This window comes from Emys orbicularis, chromosome 16, assembly GCF_028017835.1.
Source record: "Emys orbicularis isolate rEmyOrb1 chromosome 16, rEmyOrb1.hap1, whole genome shotgun sequence".
NCBI lineage: Eukaryota > Metazoa > Chordata > Testudines > Emydidae > Emys > Emys orbicularis.
Genome location: NC_088698.1, coordinates 9,088,631 through 9,108,923, shown reverse-complemented (window position 1 = coordinate 9,108,923; position 20,293 = coordinate 9,088,631). Strand labels below are relative to the sequence as shown.

Sequence of the window (20,293 nt, the reverse complement as noted above, 5' to 3'; positions counted from 1 at the left end):
CAAATCATAGGCTAGTGTACTATTTAAACTGGTCCTCTTTCATATGGAAATGAGAAGAGGATCATCCATCAATGCGGCATATGTTTACTGCATTCAAAGGCAAATCCGGCTCACCGTATTCACGTGAGTAACATCAACGGGCGTAAGCAGGATTTGATCCCTAATAAATTTAATGCTATGTTAACTGGTTCTCTGAATCGATGCTTTTAGATTCATTGATCACAGATGATGTATTTTTGCTTGTACTAATAATTCTCCTAAAGATAACTAACGTGGGCCGTTAACTAGCACCATTTTGCCATCCCATTAGGACTGTACTGCATCTCTCCCTTGCTTTCCATTAGTGGAACACTTCAGATTTAGTCCAAAATTTGTCCTCTCCGTTCATGAAAGGTGATCTGCAGAAGTTGTGAAAGATCATAGGACCTGCTTGTGCAGGGAGCCAACAAACGCGATAAGGAAGCTTGGTTTAGTGAGAATACATTTCAGATAGAATACTGATGTCTCCTTTTCCCTGCTGTCCCCTCTGCCTGGAACCCCCTTCTTGTCCCAGTCCCGCATGCCGCCATTTAAAAGTTTATAAACAACTCTTTGCACTCACATGGCACTGTTTTAACTTCCAAGCACTTTGCAAACATTAGAAACCTTACTATGACTCTGTTAGATAGGTCAACGTATCCCCATTGTAGAGAGGGGGAAACTGAGGCACAGAGTAATCACTTGAGTACAAGGTCGCACACAGACAATGTCTGATCCAATCAGCGCTGAAAAACCCTTGTCCTCTCATCTTTGCACGGGAAGGTTGGAAGGGATCCTTACTCCTTATTTCCATCCAACTCCTCCTCTTTCTGGAAGGGCTTTGCCCCAACAGATCTTCCTTAAATTTGGGGGGCATGTAAGGAAAATATTTAAATGTTAAATTTAAAAAAATCTTGGGTTTAGGGGCAACTATGCAAAAGCGGGGTGTGCAAAATAACATTGTCCTAAATTCTGCTTCGTTGTACGCATGCAACTTCCTGGCCTGTTTTCCGTCATGGAAAGCCATTACCATCTGATGCACACTCGGGAGTCTCCCTGAAATGTAACTGGGGCCCGCAGATCAGCTCCTGGTGGGAAAGTGTTTGAATCACACAAGGCATCCTTGTAGCTGGGTCTCTGAGGCCTCTCTGCTGAAACTGCAAGGTGCAGGGGTGTCAAGGACTGAGTGGGTCACAGAAACTGAATTGGCTTCTAATTTTTAGCTGTGGGCCCCTCTGGGAAGGTCTGGGGCATGTTACTGGGACAACGCTGAGCAGGAGCTGTGCTGAGTCCATGGCATCCCGGCTCCGTGGATAAGTCCCAAGGCCTGACAATCTGGCACCTTCCACAAACTAATTTCTCAAAGGATGTTGACCTCCTTTGTAAAGTGCTCTAAGATGTATGGGTGAAAAGCTCTGTATAAGAGCTAGGCCTGAGTATTGTTTGTTACAAACAAAGGATTAGATTCAAATGCTTTACTAAGGAGGAAATTACCTGAGTTCTGCATGTAGAATCTGAAGGATAGCGTGAGCTGTGTGCACAAGTGTAGCTAATGCATGAAACAAGCGGCACTGCCTGGACCTCTGGAGCTGTTCCTTAGACTTCCCTCTTGGAGCATTTGCCTGGAATCGGTGTTTCTTATTGCTACCTCTGACTTCTCCCTGAAAACATGGCTCAGCTGATTGACATGTGATGGCCTCTAATGGGCTCTTGTGTGTCTAGGAAAACATTTATAATGGGCATGTGTTGACAAGCAGATTCCTAGATTGAGAGCTTGGCCCCTCATTCCCCAAGCACTATGTAGGTGGCACAATCTGCGCTCTCTAGCTTCCCTATAATGACACCTTCTGGGCTTTTAGGAGGGACATTGACTAGGCTGGAGAAGACTCAGAGGGACAGAAGGGGTTGATTCTAATATTTGTTTACAGCCAGGAGACACTCCACTGAATTGGACAGAGTTGCATCTGTATAAAACCAGCATGAGTGAGATCAGAATCCAGCCTAAGGTGTCTGTATAGAGATCGGGAAAGTTGCATAAGGGGAAAAGCAAGGAGAAGTCTGACATAGCGGTAATTCTTTCTGACCGCGTGAGGACCTGTCAGAGCTGCAAGATACTAAGACAGCAAAACCCAGGGCCTGTCTAGGCTTTGCCCATGAATTTCTAGCAGGTGAGGGGAAGGTCTGTTTGATTTCTCGCTGCACTTTATAATTCTGTAGGAAACAACTGAAAATTAGGAGTTTAGGAGAAGTGAGAGGCTCTACACTTTTTTTTTGCAGGATAGGAAGATTTTGTGTGTGTGTGTGTGTGTGTGTGTGTGTGTGTGTGTGTGTGTGTGTGTGTGTGGTGTCAAAATATGTTTCTTAAACAGCTTTCAGTGATGGGTGGGGAAGCAACATTGATACCTCTGTGCCCAAAGCACAATTTCCTGGGCAAACAAATCAGATTGGAGACATTAAGGACTATGGGTCTGATTTTTGCTAGAACTCAGTACCCAGTGGCTCAGTGTAGGCACCTGAATGCAGGGGCTTCATTTCCAGATGTGCTTCGCATCCAGCTGCTGCCATTGCTCTGTGGGAGTTCAGCACTTCTGGGAATGTGGCTGAGGTCTCAGCAGGCCCTTTGTCTCTGAGGAACTGGTTTGGCCACTCCCCAGCCTTCCTTGGAAAACATTTTTAGTCATGATTTCAGCTTGTGTGTATAACGTCACCTGTAACGCTGCTAGCTGCATTTTGCCATGATATTATTGATCAGCAAATTGAGTGTTTTAAATGATATCTCACAAGGCACACCTTGTACAAACATTATTACAATAGTGTGTAGGGTGCAAACACAGGGGTATATTCTGTCATGGTGAGGTCTGAAGAACTGATTCCTACCAGATCACTTGCAGGTGTTGGGAAAAGGGGTGACCTCTGGTAAGCTTTTTGGTATGCGTGTAGGTTCTTTTATGGTTTTTAATGTTCTCTCTCTAATGCTTTCACCTTAGGAATAAATGTGCTTGCTTAGAAAGAGCTGTATGGTAACTCATCACCGTGGGCAGTTACGTTGTTCATAGCCTTTGAAGCATAAGCAAAATGCAGGTGCTGGCCTGGTTAAGCAGTCTGGATTGCTGGTGCTATCACAAGGTAGGCAGGGAACTGCGCAGCCTGGAAAAATGCTGGTCAGCATGGAGAGAAATGTGGGTCTGTGCCCCAGAGATGACTGCTGGGAGCCGGACACCTAAGAATGGGTGCCCTCAGGGGACCACAGAGTGGTACAGGTACAGTTACCATGAACTGTGACAATGGCCACTGCATTTAGGTACCTAGATAAGTGCTGGGATCCTCTGAACATTTGGTCTTGCATGGTCTCAAAAGATCTGTGGAGGTGGATCTTCAGACCTCAAAGGTAAAATATAGTGGCTTGGGCAGAGGCCTTGGGAGTTGGGGGCTCCTGTATCCTTACTATGACCTTGGCCAAGTCACTTTGGGTGCCACAGATTGTGGATGCCTGACGTAAAACTCCTTGGGCCTGGTATTCAGAGGTGTTGAGTCCCTATGGCCCCCAGTGACTTCAGTTGGAGTTATTGCTGATTTACACCAGTGTGAGATCAGGATCTGGCCTCTTCCGTGTCTGCTGCCCCCACCTGCCAAATGGGGATAATAAACATACTGCCTGCCTCATGTGCAAGGATTAAATCAGTAAATGTCTGGGAATTGCTAAATCGTTGTTGGGATCCCAGTCGTGCCTAGGGACTCGTTTCAGACCAGGACCCCATTGTTCTAGGCACCGTGTGACCGCGGAACAAAAAGACAACCCCCACCCAAGGAGCTGACAAGCGAAGTGCTGCTGCTGTGTAAACTAGCACTAATAACGCGGTTATCCACCTCGACCATTACATTGCTCGCGTGGTATGCACGCCGATTGTAGAGTTTACACCCCTATATTACTAAGCTAGCCTGTCTCGTACTCCTGTCCTCTCCTGTGAGCTTGGGGTCTGGGGAGCCCCACAAGAGAGCCCAGGCAGAGGTAACCTCAGGCACAGCCACTGGACAGACCCATCAGAGAGGCAACTCGAGAGCAGAGCTGGTTGCTTTGTGCAGAAACAGCCGGTTTAGGGCAGCATCACCCCCGCAGACGGGCCCGTCAGGCACGAGGCTTAAAGAAGGTCTGAGCTTGAGAAAGGGTCTGTGGGAAATTCCCCCACTCCCGCCACCGCCGATCTTGCTCAGCTTTCGTGTCCCTGTTGTAATGCAGGCACGATCCCCTCCCCCATCTCGATTCACCCCAGCTGGGGGGGCAGATGAAGTAGGGGATGTGCCCATGTTTGGCTACCCAGGGAGCGGGGTCTCCCACTCGCAATGAGGTGGACCCTCTCAAACAAGCCCCCCATTGCAGGGAACAATGTGTGTAGTGGGGGGGCTGAGAGCCATTGAACCAAACTGTAAACCCTGCATATGATGGAAACCACTTCCAGCTGGGGGTGGGGGCGGCAGCCCCCCTAGTTCCAGCACCCCTGTCCCATTGGCAGCAACTCTCTCTAGGCAACTGCTGTCGCTAGCAATAGCAGGCGGCCTCCCTCCTGTGGCAGAATGAGGGGTGATGAGACGCTCTGGATACAAAAGGCTGCGAGGGAGAGGCAGAGACTAATGACTTGAGATCGCTATGGGACCCCTCTCTCCCTTCCATTCTCAGCCTGCCTTTTCTCGCGCTCTGGGCACAGCCAGTGTGTGGGAGGCTAGAAAGCAAAATACTTTCTCTCTTCATCTTTGCTTAAATGGCTGTTGAGCGGAGGAGCTGGGAGACTCTCCAAACCCTGCCTCGTTCCCCGCCTGCCTCTCCCTGGCTAGGTCTCCTTGATGCTTGTTCAGGAACTGAGCACTCGTTCCCAGTGGAGTACGGGGAGGAAAAGGATCCTGGGACGGGACGGGAAGCTACCTGGTGCTGGGTGCACCTGCCCCTGGTTCTGATCTCTTACGCTGGTCAATCAGGACTTACTCTAGTGGAAGTGAAATCGGGCTCTGGGCTGGGAGTGGGGGAGGGAGACGTTGAGAAATGGCCTCGGTACCGTACGGTACCAGCCATGAACCCTGCTGTGTCGCTGCTCCTTTGGACAGCTACGATGGTATCTTCTGTACTAGTTGTGTGTAATGGGCACCGTGGAGGGGAGGTGGCGTTAGTCTGCCTAGTATCCCATCTCGGCTACACAGGGGCGGGGGATGCTGCAGAGAGAACCACGGGGGATATTGGAGGATAAAAACCTATGTCCCAAATGCAGCAGTTGACCCCACAGCTGTCAGGGCCAGGTCCGCATCACCTGGTCCTGAAGTACAGGGCAAGTGCCAGCTGAAGACACCAAAATGGTTCGAATAACCCGAGGGCACAGTCTGTCTCAAGTACCCCACAAGGGGGGAGGGTCCCAGAGGCCAGCTCCAGCCAGAGCCCAAGCGTCTACACTGGAGCCCCCGAGCCTGAGCCCCGTGAGCCCGAGTCAGCTGACCTGGGCCAGCTGCCGGTGTTTAATTGCAGTGTAGACGTACCCCTAGTGACTTGAATGACCTGACCCCACAATAGGCGGGTTATGCTGCGTTTGAGTGGCTTGTCCCCAACCGCCATCCCCACCACCAAAGACGTGTTATGAGACCTCCCCTCCCCTCCACTCATTGCACGTGTGGCTCATTTGGTCCCAGGGAAGGGCTGTGCTCACACAACACCCTCAGGCTGCGCGGCTCAGGGGCTGGTCTCCGGCTGGAGTGGGTGAAGATCTGCCCTAGGATGGGCCAAGCTGACTCCGGGCACTGCCCCAGGGTCCCAAGGCAGTGAGGCAGCTTGGAGCTCAGCCCAGAGTGTCTGTGCGGCGCAAGTTGGTTTTTCTCCTTTCAAACTCAAAGGAAAGGCAGCGAAGGCCCCCAGTGAAATGAAGATGATTTTGCCCTGGAGGATTCCTCACTCCAGCTGCTCGGCAGCGTATCCCGCCTGTGTCCTAGCGCTGGTTAGTCTCCTTTGTGGTTCTGCAGTTCTGTGCATGGAGGTGGAGTGCCGGGAGCCGAGCCTGCTTCATGCGGCAGGGGAGAGCTGCTGGCGCCCCCCTCAGAAATATTCCCCTCTTGGGCTTGGATCTATGGTTCTGAGCCCTTACGTGTGTGCCCACCCCGTCATGGTGTAAACGCAGTGGCCTGGGGGGGGGGGGGTGCTGCAGAAAGGAGTGGGGAACCTCTTGATTTCTTTCCCCTCCGAAACCAAGGAGGGAGGCAGCGCCACCGGGCAAACAGACTTCTACTACCGGCGCTTTGCTGGGACCGTTTGTACGTCGTCCCTGAACTGTATCCTGGGACTGCGGGGCCTACGAGTTTCAAAGGAGACTAGAGAGTTAGGTGCCCAGCTCTGATTGGATGTCAACGGGCTTTGGGTGCCTAACTCCCTTTGGCACCTTTGAAAAGCCCAGCCCGAGAGTAACGAGCAGTGTGGTGTTGGAAATCAGGGTGGGAAGGTGAAGATCGTGGGGGGTCTCCTCCCCTGGGAATTAACTTACACATACACCTGCCATTTGCTGCAATCTGGCCCATTTTAAATGCAACATAATGTTCTATGCCAATATTTTGCTGAGCCCCTGAGTGAGCTGCCCCGGCAGCGAGGGTGTATGGCTGTCTCCAGAATCGGGGTGACTCCATCAGAGACATGGCTCCAGCCCTGGCGGTGGAGCGCGAGCAATGTTAACCCTTTGCACACCTTGCTGCAGCGTGCGACGGAGCTGCGCCGCCGAGCCCGGAGGGTTCAATCTCTCAGCATAGGATGGGCTCCAGCAAGTGGACCCTCAATACTCGAGTGGATTATTCTTTATTCTTTTGCCCTTTTATTTGTTTGGGCTGAATTGCAAATCACTCTGCCTTCCAGAGAGCTCACTTTGAGGGCTGGGGGGGATCCTCGCCGGCAGAGACGCTCACGGCCTGGTCGGGCCGCGCAACAATCCGTGACCTACCCCGTGGGCGATTAAGGAGTCACGGAAGAGGCGGATACCCGTGTATCAGTGGAGGAGAGAATGAGCTAATGCTGAGCGCCTGCTGCACATGCAAGCCAGGACTCTGCTCCTCGGAGCTCCTGTTCTTCGCCTTGGGGCCTGGCTGGGACTCGGCTCCCTCCTGCCTTGCTGGAGCTGGTAGGTTTCCCCTAGGCCAGGACGTGGCCCCTGAGGTCCTGCTCGTATTGCTGCAGGGTCCCCCTGGCCATCTGGAGGGAGGGGGCACTTCCCCTGCGTACAGAGTGAAGCTTATTCCAACTGTAACCATGATTGTTTTTCTCTGGAATGCATGAGAGTTACTTGAGTCCAGCCAACAGGCTGCTGTTTGGCAAGCTGCCTGCTCTTTTCTTTGTGCACTAGAGAAGCTGAGTGAGAACTGGCTTTCGGGAGTAAAAATCCAGAATGTGCATGGTTTGGGGGATCTGAGACCATTTGCTCTGGCATGCAAATCCTTCTGTTCCAAGCACAAACAATAGGCCACATGTGAAGCAATCGATCCTGCCTTGAAGGAGCTCTTTAATATTCAAATTCCAGTTGCAACTAAAAGAAACTACGTCGGGACTTGGGAACGGAGGGGAAAATTTTCAAAAGCATTTAGGTGACTTAGGAGGCTACGTCCTATTTTTAAATCTAGCTTAGGCCGTTAGGAGCTAAGGGCTAGTCAACATGATGCAGCAATGCACACTAGAGAGGTGTGAATTCTGCAGCTCACCAACATCTTGCACAATAAAGGGTCCATGCAGACGCTAGTGCTGCTTCAACAGTACCGTGTTAATACGCAATAGGGAACTTTTAGTGCATGCCAACAGGGCCTAGAAGGGCCAGTTAGTGTGCAGCACGTTGGTGCGCTTTCGAATTCACACCCCTCCAGTGTGCATTGCCGCACAGTGTAGACCAGGGGTCGGCAACCTTCGGCACGCGGCCCATCAGGGTAATCTGCTGGCGGGCCGCGAGACATTTTGTTTACGTAGACTGTCTGCAGGCACGGCGTCCCGCAGCTCCCAGTGGCTGCGGTTCGTCGTTCCCGGCCAATGGGAGCTGTGGGAAGCAGCGCGGGCCGCAGGGATATGCTGACCGCCGCTTCCCGCAGCTCCCATTGGCCGGGAATGGTGAACTGCGGCCACTGGGAGCTGCGGGGGCCCTGCCTGTGGGCGGTCAATGTAAACAAAATGTCTCATGGCCCGCCAGCGGATTACCCTGATGGACCGCATGCCGAAGGTTGCCCACCCCTGGTGTAGACAAAGCCCAAGTCTCTCTGAGGGTATGTCTACACTGCAGTTGGAGGGGGTGTAGTTCCTAGCGTGAGCAGACTAACACACGCTGTCTTTGCTTGAGCTAGCATGGTCAAAATAGCAGTGTGGCCATGGTGTGGGCAGCGGCTCCAGCCAGCTGCCCAGGTACGTACCTAGGATCTCAGGTGGGGTCGTGCTTGGGTGGCGAGCCCATGCCCGAGCCACTGCCCATCCTGCCATGGCCATACTGCTTGAGCAGAGCTACCACTTGTAGGTCTACCTGAGCTGGGAATTACACCGCCAGTTACGGTGTAGCCACAGCCTGAAAATCAAGGGAATGTAGGAGACTAAGGCACCTAGGCGTTTTTGAAAATGTTACCCACCGGCTTTGGGTTTGTCGGGAGCTGAGATTGATAAACTCACTGCATCTCCACCCTGGGTGATTTTCCATTAGGTGAAGTAGTTTGTTTTGGAATCATTCCCTGAGAATTGAATGTCAGGGGATGGGAGTCGGAGGGATTCTTGGACTGCCTCCTCGAGTTGGCATCTAACGCAGGAACACTTTTGATTTGTAGTAAAGTGAAGGAGGAGATGAATTGGGATCAGATGATGATACCCTTGCTCCAGCTAAGTAACACCTTGCTCCACAGGTAGTCCCATTGCCTGCAGTGGGACTAGCCAAGGAGTAAGGTGCTACTCAAGGTGTGTAAGTTAATGTGGGAATCTGTCCCTTAATTCAGTGGCTCTCAACCTTTCCAGACTACTGTACCCCTTTCAGGAGTCTGATTTGTCTTGCACACCGCCAAGTTTCACCTCACTTAAAAACTACTTGCTTACAAAATCAGACATAAAAATACAAAAGTGGCAAAGCACACTATTTTGAAAAATTGCTGACTTTCTAATTTTTACCGTATAATTATAAAATAAATCAATTGCAATATAAATTACACTTACTTATATTGCACTTACATTTCAGTGCATAGTATAGAGAGCAGTATAAACAAGTCATTGTATGAAATTTTAGTTTGTACTGACTTCGCTAGTGCTTTTTCTGTTGCCTGTTGCAAAACTAGGCAAATATCTAGATGAGTTGATGTACCCCCTGGAAGACCTCTGTGCACCCCAGGGTACGTGTGCCACTGGTTGAGAACCACTGCCTTAACTCTCTCCCGCCGTTAGGGTCGTTATATGATTTTTCACTCTTTCTCCTTGTCCCTCGGCGCAGGTTCGGTGTTCAGATGGAAAGGAGGTGGGATTAGATGTTTGGCTGCATGTGTGTGTTCTCTCTGCGTGCTGTACTGACAGCCTGTACTCCGGGCTCCGATTGAACTGCCCAATAAATACACAGACTTCTTTTTTAGCGAAGGAACTTGGTTAGGTTTGTTGCCGACGAAGCACGGTGCTAATGCCCTGGCACAATGGTTACAGGTACGCTAACACATGTATGCTTGTGGCAATGGACCGGCTCAGGCAGTGGTGGGACTTTCCACTGTTCCCTCGGCCAGACAAAGACACTCCCTTCGAGACTTTATTTTATACGTTAATGCAAACAAGTTACGTACTGCCCCTCTGACGTAGTTAGTGCCACCCTCTGACGTAGTCAGTTACCACCCATCGCCTTGTGCATTTGTATTTATTACACTGTCATCCTGACCTTATCTCTAGGATGGGTCAGCATGTTCCTGTTATCTGTGGGGAATGTGCTGGTATCGAGGTGTTCTGGTACCACCCTTCTGGAATGTATCTGCGTGAGTGCTCTGTGCCTAGCATGTAGGGTTGCCAAGCCTCCAGGATTGTCCTGGAGTCCCCAGGAATTCAAGATTAACCTTTAATAAAAGATGATGTCATATGATGAAACCTCCAGGAATTCATCCAACCAAAGTTGGCAACCCTACTAGCACCTCTTAGGAATGTGTGTTTTTGCAATATTAGCCCTGTTCTTGCCAGATTCTGTGAGCAGGGCCTGCCTCTAGCTCACAGCCTGACTTTGCTTTATATTAGCAAAGCTTTGACCACTACTTTAGCCTAGGCCTCAGGCCTCATACCAGGCCTTTGATACAAGGGCTTATGTCTCATGCTGTCTTCCTACTACATTCCCCCACTTTTTGTCTTTTTATGGGGTGGACATTTACTCATCGTCCTGGAAAAGCATAATGAATGGACTGAAGATGACCCAGTGGGCTAAACACTGTTATGTGGTCACCTTACTTTACCATTTACACATTCATGCCCCATCTGTTCCTTGGTTTGCACATTTGTTTGTACGACTGATGGACAGATTTTATTTTCCAATTATGTGTAGTTTTTTATGGTGGGCCTGGGAATGTTAGGCCCAGGACTTTGATTGAGGAATGTAGTTTTATAATTGCTATGGTATTGTGGTTTGGCCCAGATAGCTACACACTCCTATTAGGGCATTTACTGTTACCACCTCTATTATTATTATTGGTAATAGGCTGAGTGCTTTGAAATTCTGGGATAGGTATTATAACTGTGAGTTTTACAGTGCTATGAATATGAGAAGTAAAAGAAATGTGGAGTATTGGCATTACAAATGAGGCCTTTCCATATACATTTTTGTAATTGGTTGCTACACAGTACTGTCCATTCGTGTTATAGGTTACCCTTCCTGCTGGTTGTTACCCTTTGGTAAGCTTTACTGGGCAGGAAACAAGAACAGCTAGCTTCTCCGTTCCATTGGTTGCATGGCTTCGTGATACACCAGTAGTTGACGTAGATACAGTTGTTTTTTATGGATGCTGTTTTTTAGATAACGTACTGAATGGACAGTAACCGATTTGTTAAATATTGCTGTGCCAGGATTTAGTATTGGTGCCCAGACACTGAACAAGATTGTTTTGAATAACATGTGCCTTACTTAGGATGCGTTGTCACTGACCCCAAAGTCTGACTGGTACTACCAGGGAATTTTTTTACCCAATTTGAAGTTACTGCGTAACGTAATTTTTTTTAACCAATTTGGGTTTAGTTTTTTTTGCCTTCATATTGTTTGCTGCCATTTATTTGTTGATTTTTTTTTTTTTACTTGTGTGTTGGTTAAACAGTTTAGCAATGTTATGCACATTGTAAATGTTGTACAGCAATAATACAACAACACAGCAATAATACAGTTGCTTTTACACAGTAGCCAAATTTAAATTAAATGACAGTTTAACCTGGTTCAGCTAGTGGTTTCTAGCTGATTGCCAACTTAATTGTTCATACACCTCTACCCCGATATAACGCTGTCCTCGGGAGCCAAAAAATCTTACCGCGTTATAGGTGAAACCGCGTTATATCGAACTTGCTTTGATCCACCGGAGTGCGCAGCCCTGCCCCCCTGGAGCACTGCTTTACCGCGTTATATCCGAATTCGTGTTATATCGGGTCGCATTATATCGGGGTAGAGGTGTATATGGTAGACTGAGGTGTAGTTGACCAGTTTTTTATTTATACTTTGTTTTTCTTTTCTTGATGCTTGGGGGTTTCTTTACTGTGTATTGATATCTTCTGATGTCTTTGGGGTGTGATATTTTTTGGGAGGGGGGTTGGTCTGTGGGATGCAAACCTAAATAGCTTAAGTTAGTTAACATCATAATGTTTTTTGTTTGTTTTACATTTTTCTTGGTTTTAGTAACCCAGATTTAATACACTTATTAACGTAGTGTGTTTACAATGCAATAGGGACCAAGCTTTTTATAACGCAAGCTATACTTTTGCAATTGTTGTATAGACATTCATTTTTCACTTGAGGTGCATTACTGATATTTTATGTACTAAATATAATGTTTAACTGCTTAAATTGATGCTTACATTTTTTTATGAGACGGTGTATTGCTTTCCCCTGCTGAGCTTTGTTTTAGCAAAAGAGGTAATGTTAGAATTTTTACCCAAGCTTTTTAGAGTTAATTTGCTTCTGATACCAATTTCACTTTTGTTAACTGTTTAGAGGCACAAATGTTAACCACTGCTTTCCTTGAACATAACTTAAAAGAGAATAAAAATGAAACCAAAATGAATTTTAAATACAGGTTTATGCAAATATTTTGAGGGTATTAAATTGATGACACTTGGTTGTGTTTGGGAGACAAAGGTGGAAACCTGTTGAAATTGTTTGGTTAGCTTTATGCATAAATTGTTGTGTTTTTTTTTAACATTTTTTCTATGATGTTCTTATGACGATATATTTAATAAGGTGCAAACAAGTTTATAAAAACCCAAATAAGAAATTGACATTTTGCTAATATTACTTTAATATTGAGGTTTCCCTTACATTTGTTTTGTTTTGTTTGTTTAAATCAAAAACTTGTGATTAGGTTGGTCCTGGGGCCAGGTCTACACTACACACTAACGTTGGTATAACTACGGGATAAATCCACACCCCTGAGCACCGCAGTTATACCAACCTAGCCCCCAGCGTAGATAGCACAGGGCTTCTCCTGCCGACATAGCCACTGCCTCTCGCGGAGGTGGATTAACTACACCAACGGGAGAAGCTGCAGCATTTTACGGTCATCTCTGCCAGGCAGACTTTGGCTCATGAAGATACTTTGAAGAACAGCGGCCAGAGCCTTTGCTGGTGTAAATCGATGTAGCTCCATAGAGTCCAGTAGAATTATGCTGATTTACACCAATCAAAGAATTGGCCCCAAATTTTCCTGACCAGGACTTTATTCCGCATCTGCTCTAGTTAAGCTGGAAGAACTAGACAGTGGGAGAGTTTGCAGAGGGACAGAGGAAATATAGCTTGGGATGATTTCAGGGTACAGCCAGGCTTTGAAACCCATCTCTGGAGAGGGTATCTGTGCTGAATGTTTTTTATCAGGGTGTCTAAGTCATTCAGATCTCTCTATGCGGCCCGTACTTAGCTCTGTCCACGCTCATGTCTTTCTCTCTCTTTTTTTAATCCCCCTTTACAGACAGAGAAGCTCAAGATCCATTCAGAGCCTAAAAACTAGTCTGCGGAAATGTCTGTGAAGTGAGCCAGTTCCCAAGCACAAGATCAAGGGATGGTTCGAGGCCTGTCATGTCTCCTCTCTAATGTTTCGTCCCTGTGACCCTCTTCGGCAGAGAGATGCCTAGTTCTGTGCCTGCTCCCGCCAGCCCAGCCTTCTGTTGGTGACACACTCTTGCTGTCCCAGTGAAGGTTATCTGGGCTGCTGGCGTCATTACCTTACAAAAGAGAGAGAGAGAGAGAGGAGGGAGGAATGAATGAATGAAATTATGCTGGCGAAGACAGAGCTGGAACTGATGTGCAACGACTGATGCTCTGCAGATTTTGCAACAAGGCAAGTCATTCCAGAGCCAACAAGTTCCTCCTTGCAAGCAGAGATAAGCTGTGCTCTCTTCTCAGCCGCTAATCTCTCTGCTCAGCGGTGGGCTAGTCTGTGCTCAGTGGGTCTAGAGGGCTTGGGCTGCAGGCTAGAAGACCAAGGGCTACAATGGAAGAGAATGTGTTCAGTGTGCAGCAGATACAGCCCAATGTCATTTCGGTGAGACTCTTCAAGCGCAAGGTTGGGGGTCTCGGGTTCCTGGTGAAGGAACGCGTCAACAAGCCCCCAGTAATCATCTCCGACCTGATCCGGGGAGGGGCAGCTGAGCAAAGTGGGCTCATCCAGGCTGGGGACATTATCCTGGCAGTCAATGGCCGGCCCCTGGTGGACATGAGTTATGAGAGTGCCCTGGAGATCCTGAGGAGCATCGCCTCAGAGACCTATGTGGTTCTGATCCTGAGAGGTCCCGAGGGCTTCACCACTCATCTGGAGACCACCTTTGCCGGTGATGGGATGCCAAAGACCGTTAGAGTAACCAGACCTTTGTGCCCAACTGCCAAAGCGGTCGACTTGTCCAATCCAAGCATTCACGGCAGAGATCTGCAGCAGGGTGCAGACCATACCATGGGCTCGGCTAGTTCAGCATGGGCCAGGGAGAACGGGCAGGAAGCAGAGTCCCTTGTGCACGTCAATGGTGTGGTTACCAGCACCAAAGGCGAGGACTCTTTGAAGGGAAGGGACAATGCCAGTGCCAATCCTTGCCTCAACGGTGGGGTCGAAAACAATGAGCTGCTAAAAGAAATAGAGCCAGTCCTGAAACTCCTGAAGAGCGGCAGTAAGGAACTCAACGGAGACGCGCCAACCAAGGTGGAGACAAGAGATATAGAAGTCCAGGTGGACTGGTAAGTACCTACATACATTTTTTACCTTTGGTATAGATTATGGTGACACAAGCCAGATGGGTTTGGTGGGGTCAGGTTAGAGCCTTCTCCAGGTCACAGACCTATTGCCCACTAAGGCTTGATGGTCAGGAGAGAGGAGGAGGGAAAGAGAATGACAGCTAGAAAGGGAAAAGAGAGAAAATGTGGGAGAGGGAAATGGAGGCAAGAGGAGGACAGATGCGTGGGGGAGAAAAGAAGCGGGCAAGAAGCATGGGAGAACGGAAAGGGGAGAAAAAGGAGATTGGAAGAGGACAAAGGGATGGGGAAATAAAATTCCACGGACACCAGAGCTAGCAATGTGGGTATACCAGATTGGGCACTGGACAGGTATACGGCACACCTAGCTTCTATTCCTGGTTCTGCCACTGACATGCTGCATGACCTTAGGCAGAGTTCGGTGCCTCGGTTTCCCCATCTGTAAAAAGAAGCCAATGATATTGGCCCTCCTAGTACAGTGCTCTGAGTTTTGTTCATAAAAGCTGCCATATAAGAGCTAAATCTTTTATTATTACAACCCAAACCTTCCAGAAGGGAAGCTCAGCTTGCTGTGAATGATGCTTCTCACGGCCACTGTATTTCAAAATGCTCTATGCCTGTTCTGCCACCCAGACCCAGCAGCTAGACGTCCAATCCTGCTCCTACAGAAAGCAGTGGGAGATTTCAGTGAGAACAGGTTTGGATCCTAGATGTGCAGCTCTGCTTCTCTGGTTTTACACAAGCAGGAGAAATGCTATAAGCCGAGAGTCTTTAAAGTGCCCCCGAGAGCTTGAAAAACTACATTTCACTAGAATGTAATTGAGGAGCTGCGTAATTCCCCCCCTGTGTTTTTAATTGTTGTTAATTGTTCTGGTGTTTGTGCGCTCACAGGAGCAGGCTCCTTCCCAATTAGCTCTCTCCTCCTGGCCATTTATTAGCAGTGATGCATTGCCGTTTTCTAGTCCCTTTCCCCAAGAATCTCAAAGCATTCTACAAACATTTTGGGTACATCTGCCTAGCAAAACCAACCCCAAAGCAGTGAGTCTCAGAGCCCGGGTCAACCGACTCTGGCTCGAGGGGCTTGTGCTCTGGGGCTAAACATAGCTGTGTAGAGATTCCCGCTTAGGTTGGAGCCAGGGCTCTGAAACCCAGTGAGGAGAGGGGGTGTCAGAGCCCTGATGCCTACAAATGCTACACTGCCAAATGTCTACACTGCTATTTTTAGCCTGGTAGCATGAGCCTGAGTCAGTTGACCTGGGCTCTGAGACTCACTGCCACTGGGTGGTTTTTGCCGTTTGGATATACTCTGAGTCTGCCAGCCCCCCCTGTGAGGTGATGGTTGTTAGTTTACACCTGGGGAAACTGAGGCACGGAGCAGTGACGGCCACTGTTTTCAGAAGTGGGTCACTGATTTTGGCAATCTGAGTGTTTGGGGATGTGGCTTGAAATGCCGGCGGGCCTGATTTTCAGAGGTCCTGAGCATCCTAAATTCCAGCTGTAGTTAGTGGGATCTGCAAGGGCTCCACACCCCTGAAAATGAAGTTGTGGGTGTCTCAGGTTGCGCACTCAAAACCAGAAAGATGCAAAACCAGCAGTCACTGTTGGAAAACTGTTGACCTAAGGGAGTCACCAGCATCACGGAGAAAGTCAGCGGCAGAATCAGCAGCAGTGGAACCCAGGAATCTTGACGCCTATATGCCTACTTGACCTGCTAGACATCAGTCTCTCTACGTCCCTCCTTTGTTCGCCACAGTGACAACGCAGCAACTTCTGTGGAATGTACTGTGATGTCACAAAGACTCACTGTGGTATTGCTGAAGAGGTAGGGAAGGCTGATTGTAGAGGAGACAGCCCCTGAGCATAAACCCAATGAATGGCTTGCCATGCTAGGAAGGCAATAAGCCAGGGTGAATCCAGCACTTATATGAGAGTTGGCTGGTGAATTAGTCTAAGTTTGAAAGCTTGCAAGGGTTGGGAGCAGGGCAGTGGAGGGGGAAGAGACAAAAGGGACTGGAAAGCCACACAGCTGAAAGGAGCCGTGTCCTTTTCATAGATTCTAGGACTGGAAGGGACCTCGAGAGGTCATCGAGTCCAGTCCCCTGTCCGCATGGCAGGACCAAATACTGTCTAGACCATCCCTGATAGACATTTATCTAACCTACTCTTAAATATCTCCAGAGATGGAGATTCCACAACCTCCCTAGGCAATTTATTCCAGTGTTTAACCACCCTGACAGTTAGGAACTTTTTCCTAATGTCCAACCTAGACCTCCCTTGCTGCAGTTTAAGCCCATTGCTTCTTGTTCTATCCTCAGAGGCTAAGGTGAACAAGTTTTCTCCCTCCTCCTTATGACACCCTTTTAGATACCTGAAAACTGCTATCATGTCCCTTCTCAGTCTTCTCTTTTCCAAACTAAACAAACCCAATTCTTTCAGCCTTCCTTCATAGGTCATGTTCTCAAGACCTTTAATCATTCTTGTTGCTCTTCTCTGGACCCTTTCCAATTTCTCCACATCTTTCTTGAAATGCCGTGCCCAGAACTGGACACAATACTCCAGCTGAGGCCTAACCAGAGCAGAGTAGAGCGGAAGAATGACTTCTCGTGTCTTGCTCACAACACACCTGTTAATACATCCCAGAATCATGTTTGCTTTTTTTGCAACAGCATCACACTGTTGACTCATATTTAGCTTGTGGTCCACTATAACCCCTAGATCCCTTTCTGCCGTACTCCTTCCTAGACAGTCTCTTCCCATTCTGTATGTGTGAAACTGATTTTTTCTTCCTAAGTGGAGCACTTTGCATTTGTCTTTGTTAAACTTCATCCTGTTTAACTCAGACCATTTCTCCAATTTGTCCAGATCATTTTGAATTATGACCCTGTCCTCCAAAGCAGTTGCAATCCCTCCCAGTTTGGTATCATCCGCAAACTTAATAAGCGTACTTTCTATGCCAATATCTAAGTCGTTAATGAAGATATTGAACAGAGCCGGTCCCAAAACAGACCCCTGCGGAACCCCACTCGTTATGCCTTTCCAGCAGGATTGGGAACCATTAATAACAACTCTCTGAGTACGGTTATCCAGCCAGTTATGCACCCACCTTATAGTAGCCCCATCTAAATTGTATTTGCCTAGTTTGTCGATAAGAATATCATGCGAGACCATATCAAATGCCTTACTAAAGTCTAGGTATACCACATCCACAGCTTCTCCCTTATCCACAAGGCTCGTTATCCTATCGAAGAAAGCTATCAGATTGGTTTGACATGATTTGTTCTTTACAAATCCATGCTGGCTGTTCCCTATCACCTTACCACCTTCCAAGTGTTTGCAGATGATTTCCTTAATTACTTGCTCCATTATCTTCCCTGGCACAGAAGTTAAACTAGCTGGTCTGTAGTTTCCTGGGTTGTTTTTATTTCCCTTTTTATAGATGGGCACTATATTTGCCCTTTTCCAGTCTTCTGGAATCTCTCCCGTCTCCCATGATTTTCCAAAGATAATAGCTAGAGGCTCAGATACCTCCTCTATTAGCTCCTTGAGTATTCTAGGATGCATTTCATCAGGCCCTGGTGACTTGCAGGCATCTAACTTTTCTAAGTGATTTTTAACTTGTTCTTTTTTTATTTTATCTGCTAAACCTACCCCCTTCCCATTAGCATTCACTATGTTAGGCATTCCTTCAGACTTCTCGGTGAAGACCGAAACAAAGAAGTCATTAAGCATCTCTGCCATTTCCAAGTTTCCTGTTACTGTTTTTCCCTCTTCACTAAGCAGTGGGCCTACCCTGTCTTCCTCTTGCTTCTAATGTATTGATAAAAAGTCTTCTTGTTCCCCTTTATTCCCGTAGCTAGTTTGAGCTCATTTTGTGCCTTTGCCTTTCTAATCTTGCCCCTGCATTCCTGTGTTGTTTGCCTATATTCATCCTTTGTAATCTGTCCTAGTTTCCATTTTTTATATGACTCCTTTTTATTTTTTAGATCATGCAAGATCTCGTGGTTAAGCCAAGGTGGTCTTTTGCCACATTTTCTATCTTTCCTAACCAACGGAATAGCTTGCTTTTGGGCCCTTAATAGTGTCCCTTTGAAAAACTGCCAACTCTCCTCAGTTGTTTTTCCCCTCAGTCTTGATTCCCATGGGACCTTACCTATCAGCTCTCTGAGCTTACCAAAATCCGCCTTCCTGAAATCCATTGTCTCTATTTGCTGTTCTCCCTTCTACCCTTCCTTAGAATTGCAAACTCTATGATTTCACGATCACTTTCACCCAGGCTGCCTTCTACTTTCAAATTCTCAACGAGTTCCTCCCTATTTGTTAAAATCAAGTCTAGAACAGCTTCCCCCCTAGTAGCTTTTTCAACCTTCTGAAATAAAAAGTTGTCTGCAATGCAGTCCAAGAATTTGTTGGATAGTCTGTGCCCCGCTGTGTTATTTTCCCAACATATATCCAGATAGTTGAAGTCCCCCATCACCACCAAATCTTGGGCTTTGGATGATTTTGTTAGTTGTTTAAAAAAAGCCTCATCCACCTCTTCCACCTGGTTAGGTGGCCTGTAGTAGACTCCTAGCATGACATCACCCTTGTTTTTTACCCCTTTTAGCCTAACCCAGAGACTCTCAACACTTCCATCTCCTATGTCCATCTCTACCTCAGTCCAAGTGTGTACATTTTTAATATATAAGGCAACACCTCCTCCCTTTTTCCCCTGTCTATCCTTCCTGAGCAAGCTGTACCCATCCACACCAACATTCCAATCATGTGTATTATCCCACCAAGTTTCAGTGATGCCAACAATGTCATAGTTGTATTTATTTATTAGCACTTCCAGTTCTTCCTGCTTATTACCCATACTTCTCGCATTTGTATATAGGCATCTAAGATACTGGTTTGATCTTTCCTTAGATACTTTTTAATAGTATCTAAAGGAAGTTGAAAATTTTCTGTAAAAATGGTTTAAGGAAAACTGTGGCTTTGAAACTTTTGAGAACAGTATCGGCTTTCTGTGGTAAATGTCAACTTTTTGACAAAACACTAACCTGAAACCAAAAAATATTTCTACCTGGAAATGCCCCCGTGGTGCCTCCTGGGCTGTCTCATGGCTCTGTTCTCCTCTCTGGCTGGGTTCACTAGCTGGAGTACTTGACTCATTTTCTGCCCCCCCACCCCAAAAAAAGTCCAACCAGCTCTAATAAACTCCACGATAAAACGTGCGTGTTTTTTTTAAATGCTGAATCAGTAGGTTTCATGCAGAATCACGGTGAGGGAAGGTGAACGGCTTCAACTCTCCGGCTTATGAAGAGAGGCCAAAGAGCAGAGAGAGCTGTCTCATACTTTATTCCCGAGGGTCCTGAGCCTGTGAAACGCTCAGCCCCACCTGCAGCAACGTACTAAGAACCCTCAGCTCTCAGTGAAGTCCGTGGGAGCTGAGGGTGCTCCAGTCCTAGCTCCTCCATGGAATCTGTCCTAAGCAGCTGTCCCAAGAACCAGCAAGAATTAGTGGCCTTGAAGAAGTTAGTGTTTAACTACACCTGAAAGAGCACACTAGCATCCTTGGGGAAACTTTAAAGTGGCCTCTGGAGAGAAACTCTGGCCCAGGCTTCACTCAGAGGCTAATATAAGGCTGAGAGGGAGCATGAAGCCCTGTAAGAATGAAAAGGGCAGTGGCATAATTCACTGCGTTGTGGGTAAAATACTGGGGCACGGTGATGCTAGTGGTTTTAGACAGACATAGAAGAGCAGAAACGCTGCAGGGAAACCGGCAGAGAGCAGCTCTGTGCGTCAAAGAGTGTTTTCACCCTCAAGAGAGACGTGGGACAGTCATCCCAATCCCTACTCACCACTACACTGGGCTG

At 47.7% G+C, this 20,293-nt stretch overlaps 1 protein-coding gene across 2 annotated transcripts in view; it reads left to right on the top strand.

Moving 5' to 3' along the window:
* The first annotated feature begins 13,689 nt into the window (after positions 1–13,689).
* The window catches only part of NOS1 (nitric oxide synthase 1), a 59,082-nt gene continuing 52,478 nt past the window's right edge, over positions 13,690–20,293 (top strand). For both annotated transcript variants that reach the window (XM_065417934.1, XM_065417933.1), the window contains exon 1: positions 13,690–14,423. In XM_065417934.1, the coding sequence (XP_065274006.1) occupies positions 13,690–14,423 (734 nt within the window). The remainder of the gene's footprint in view (positions 14,424–20,293) is intronic.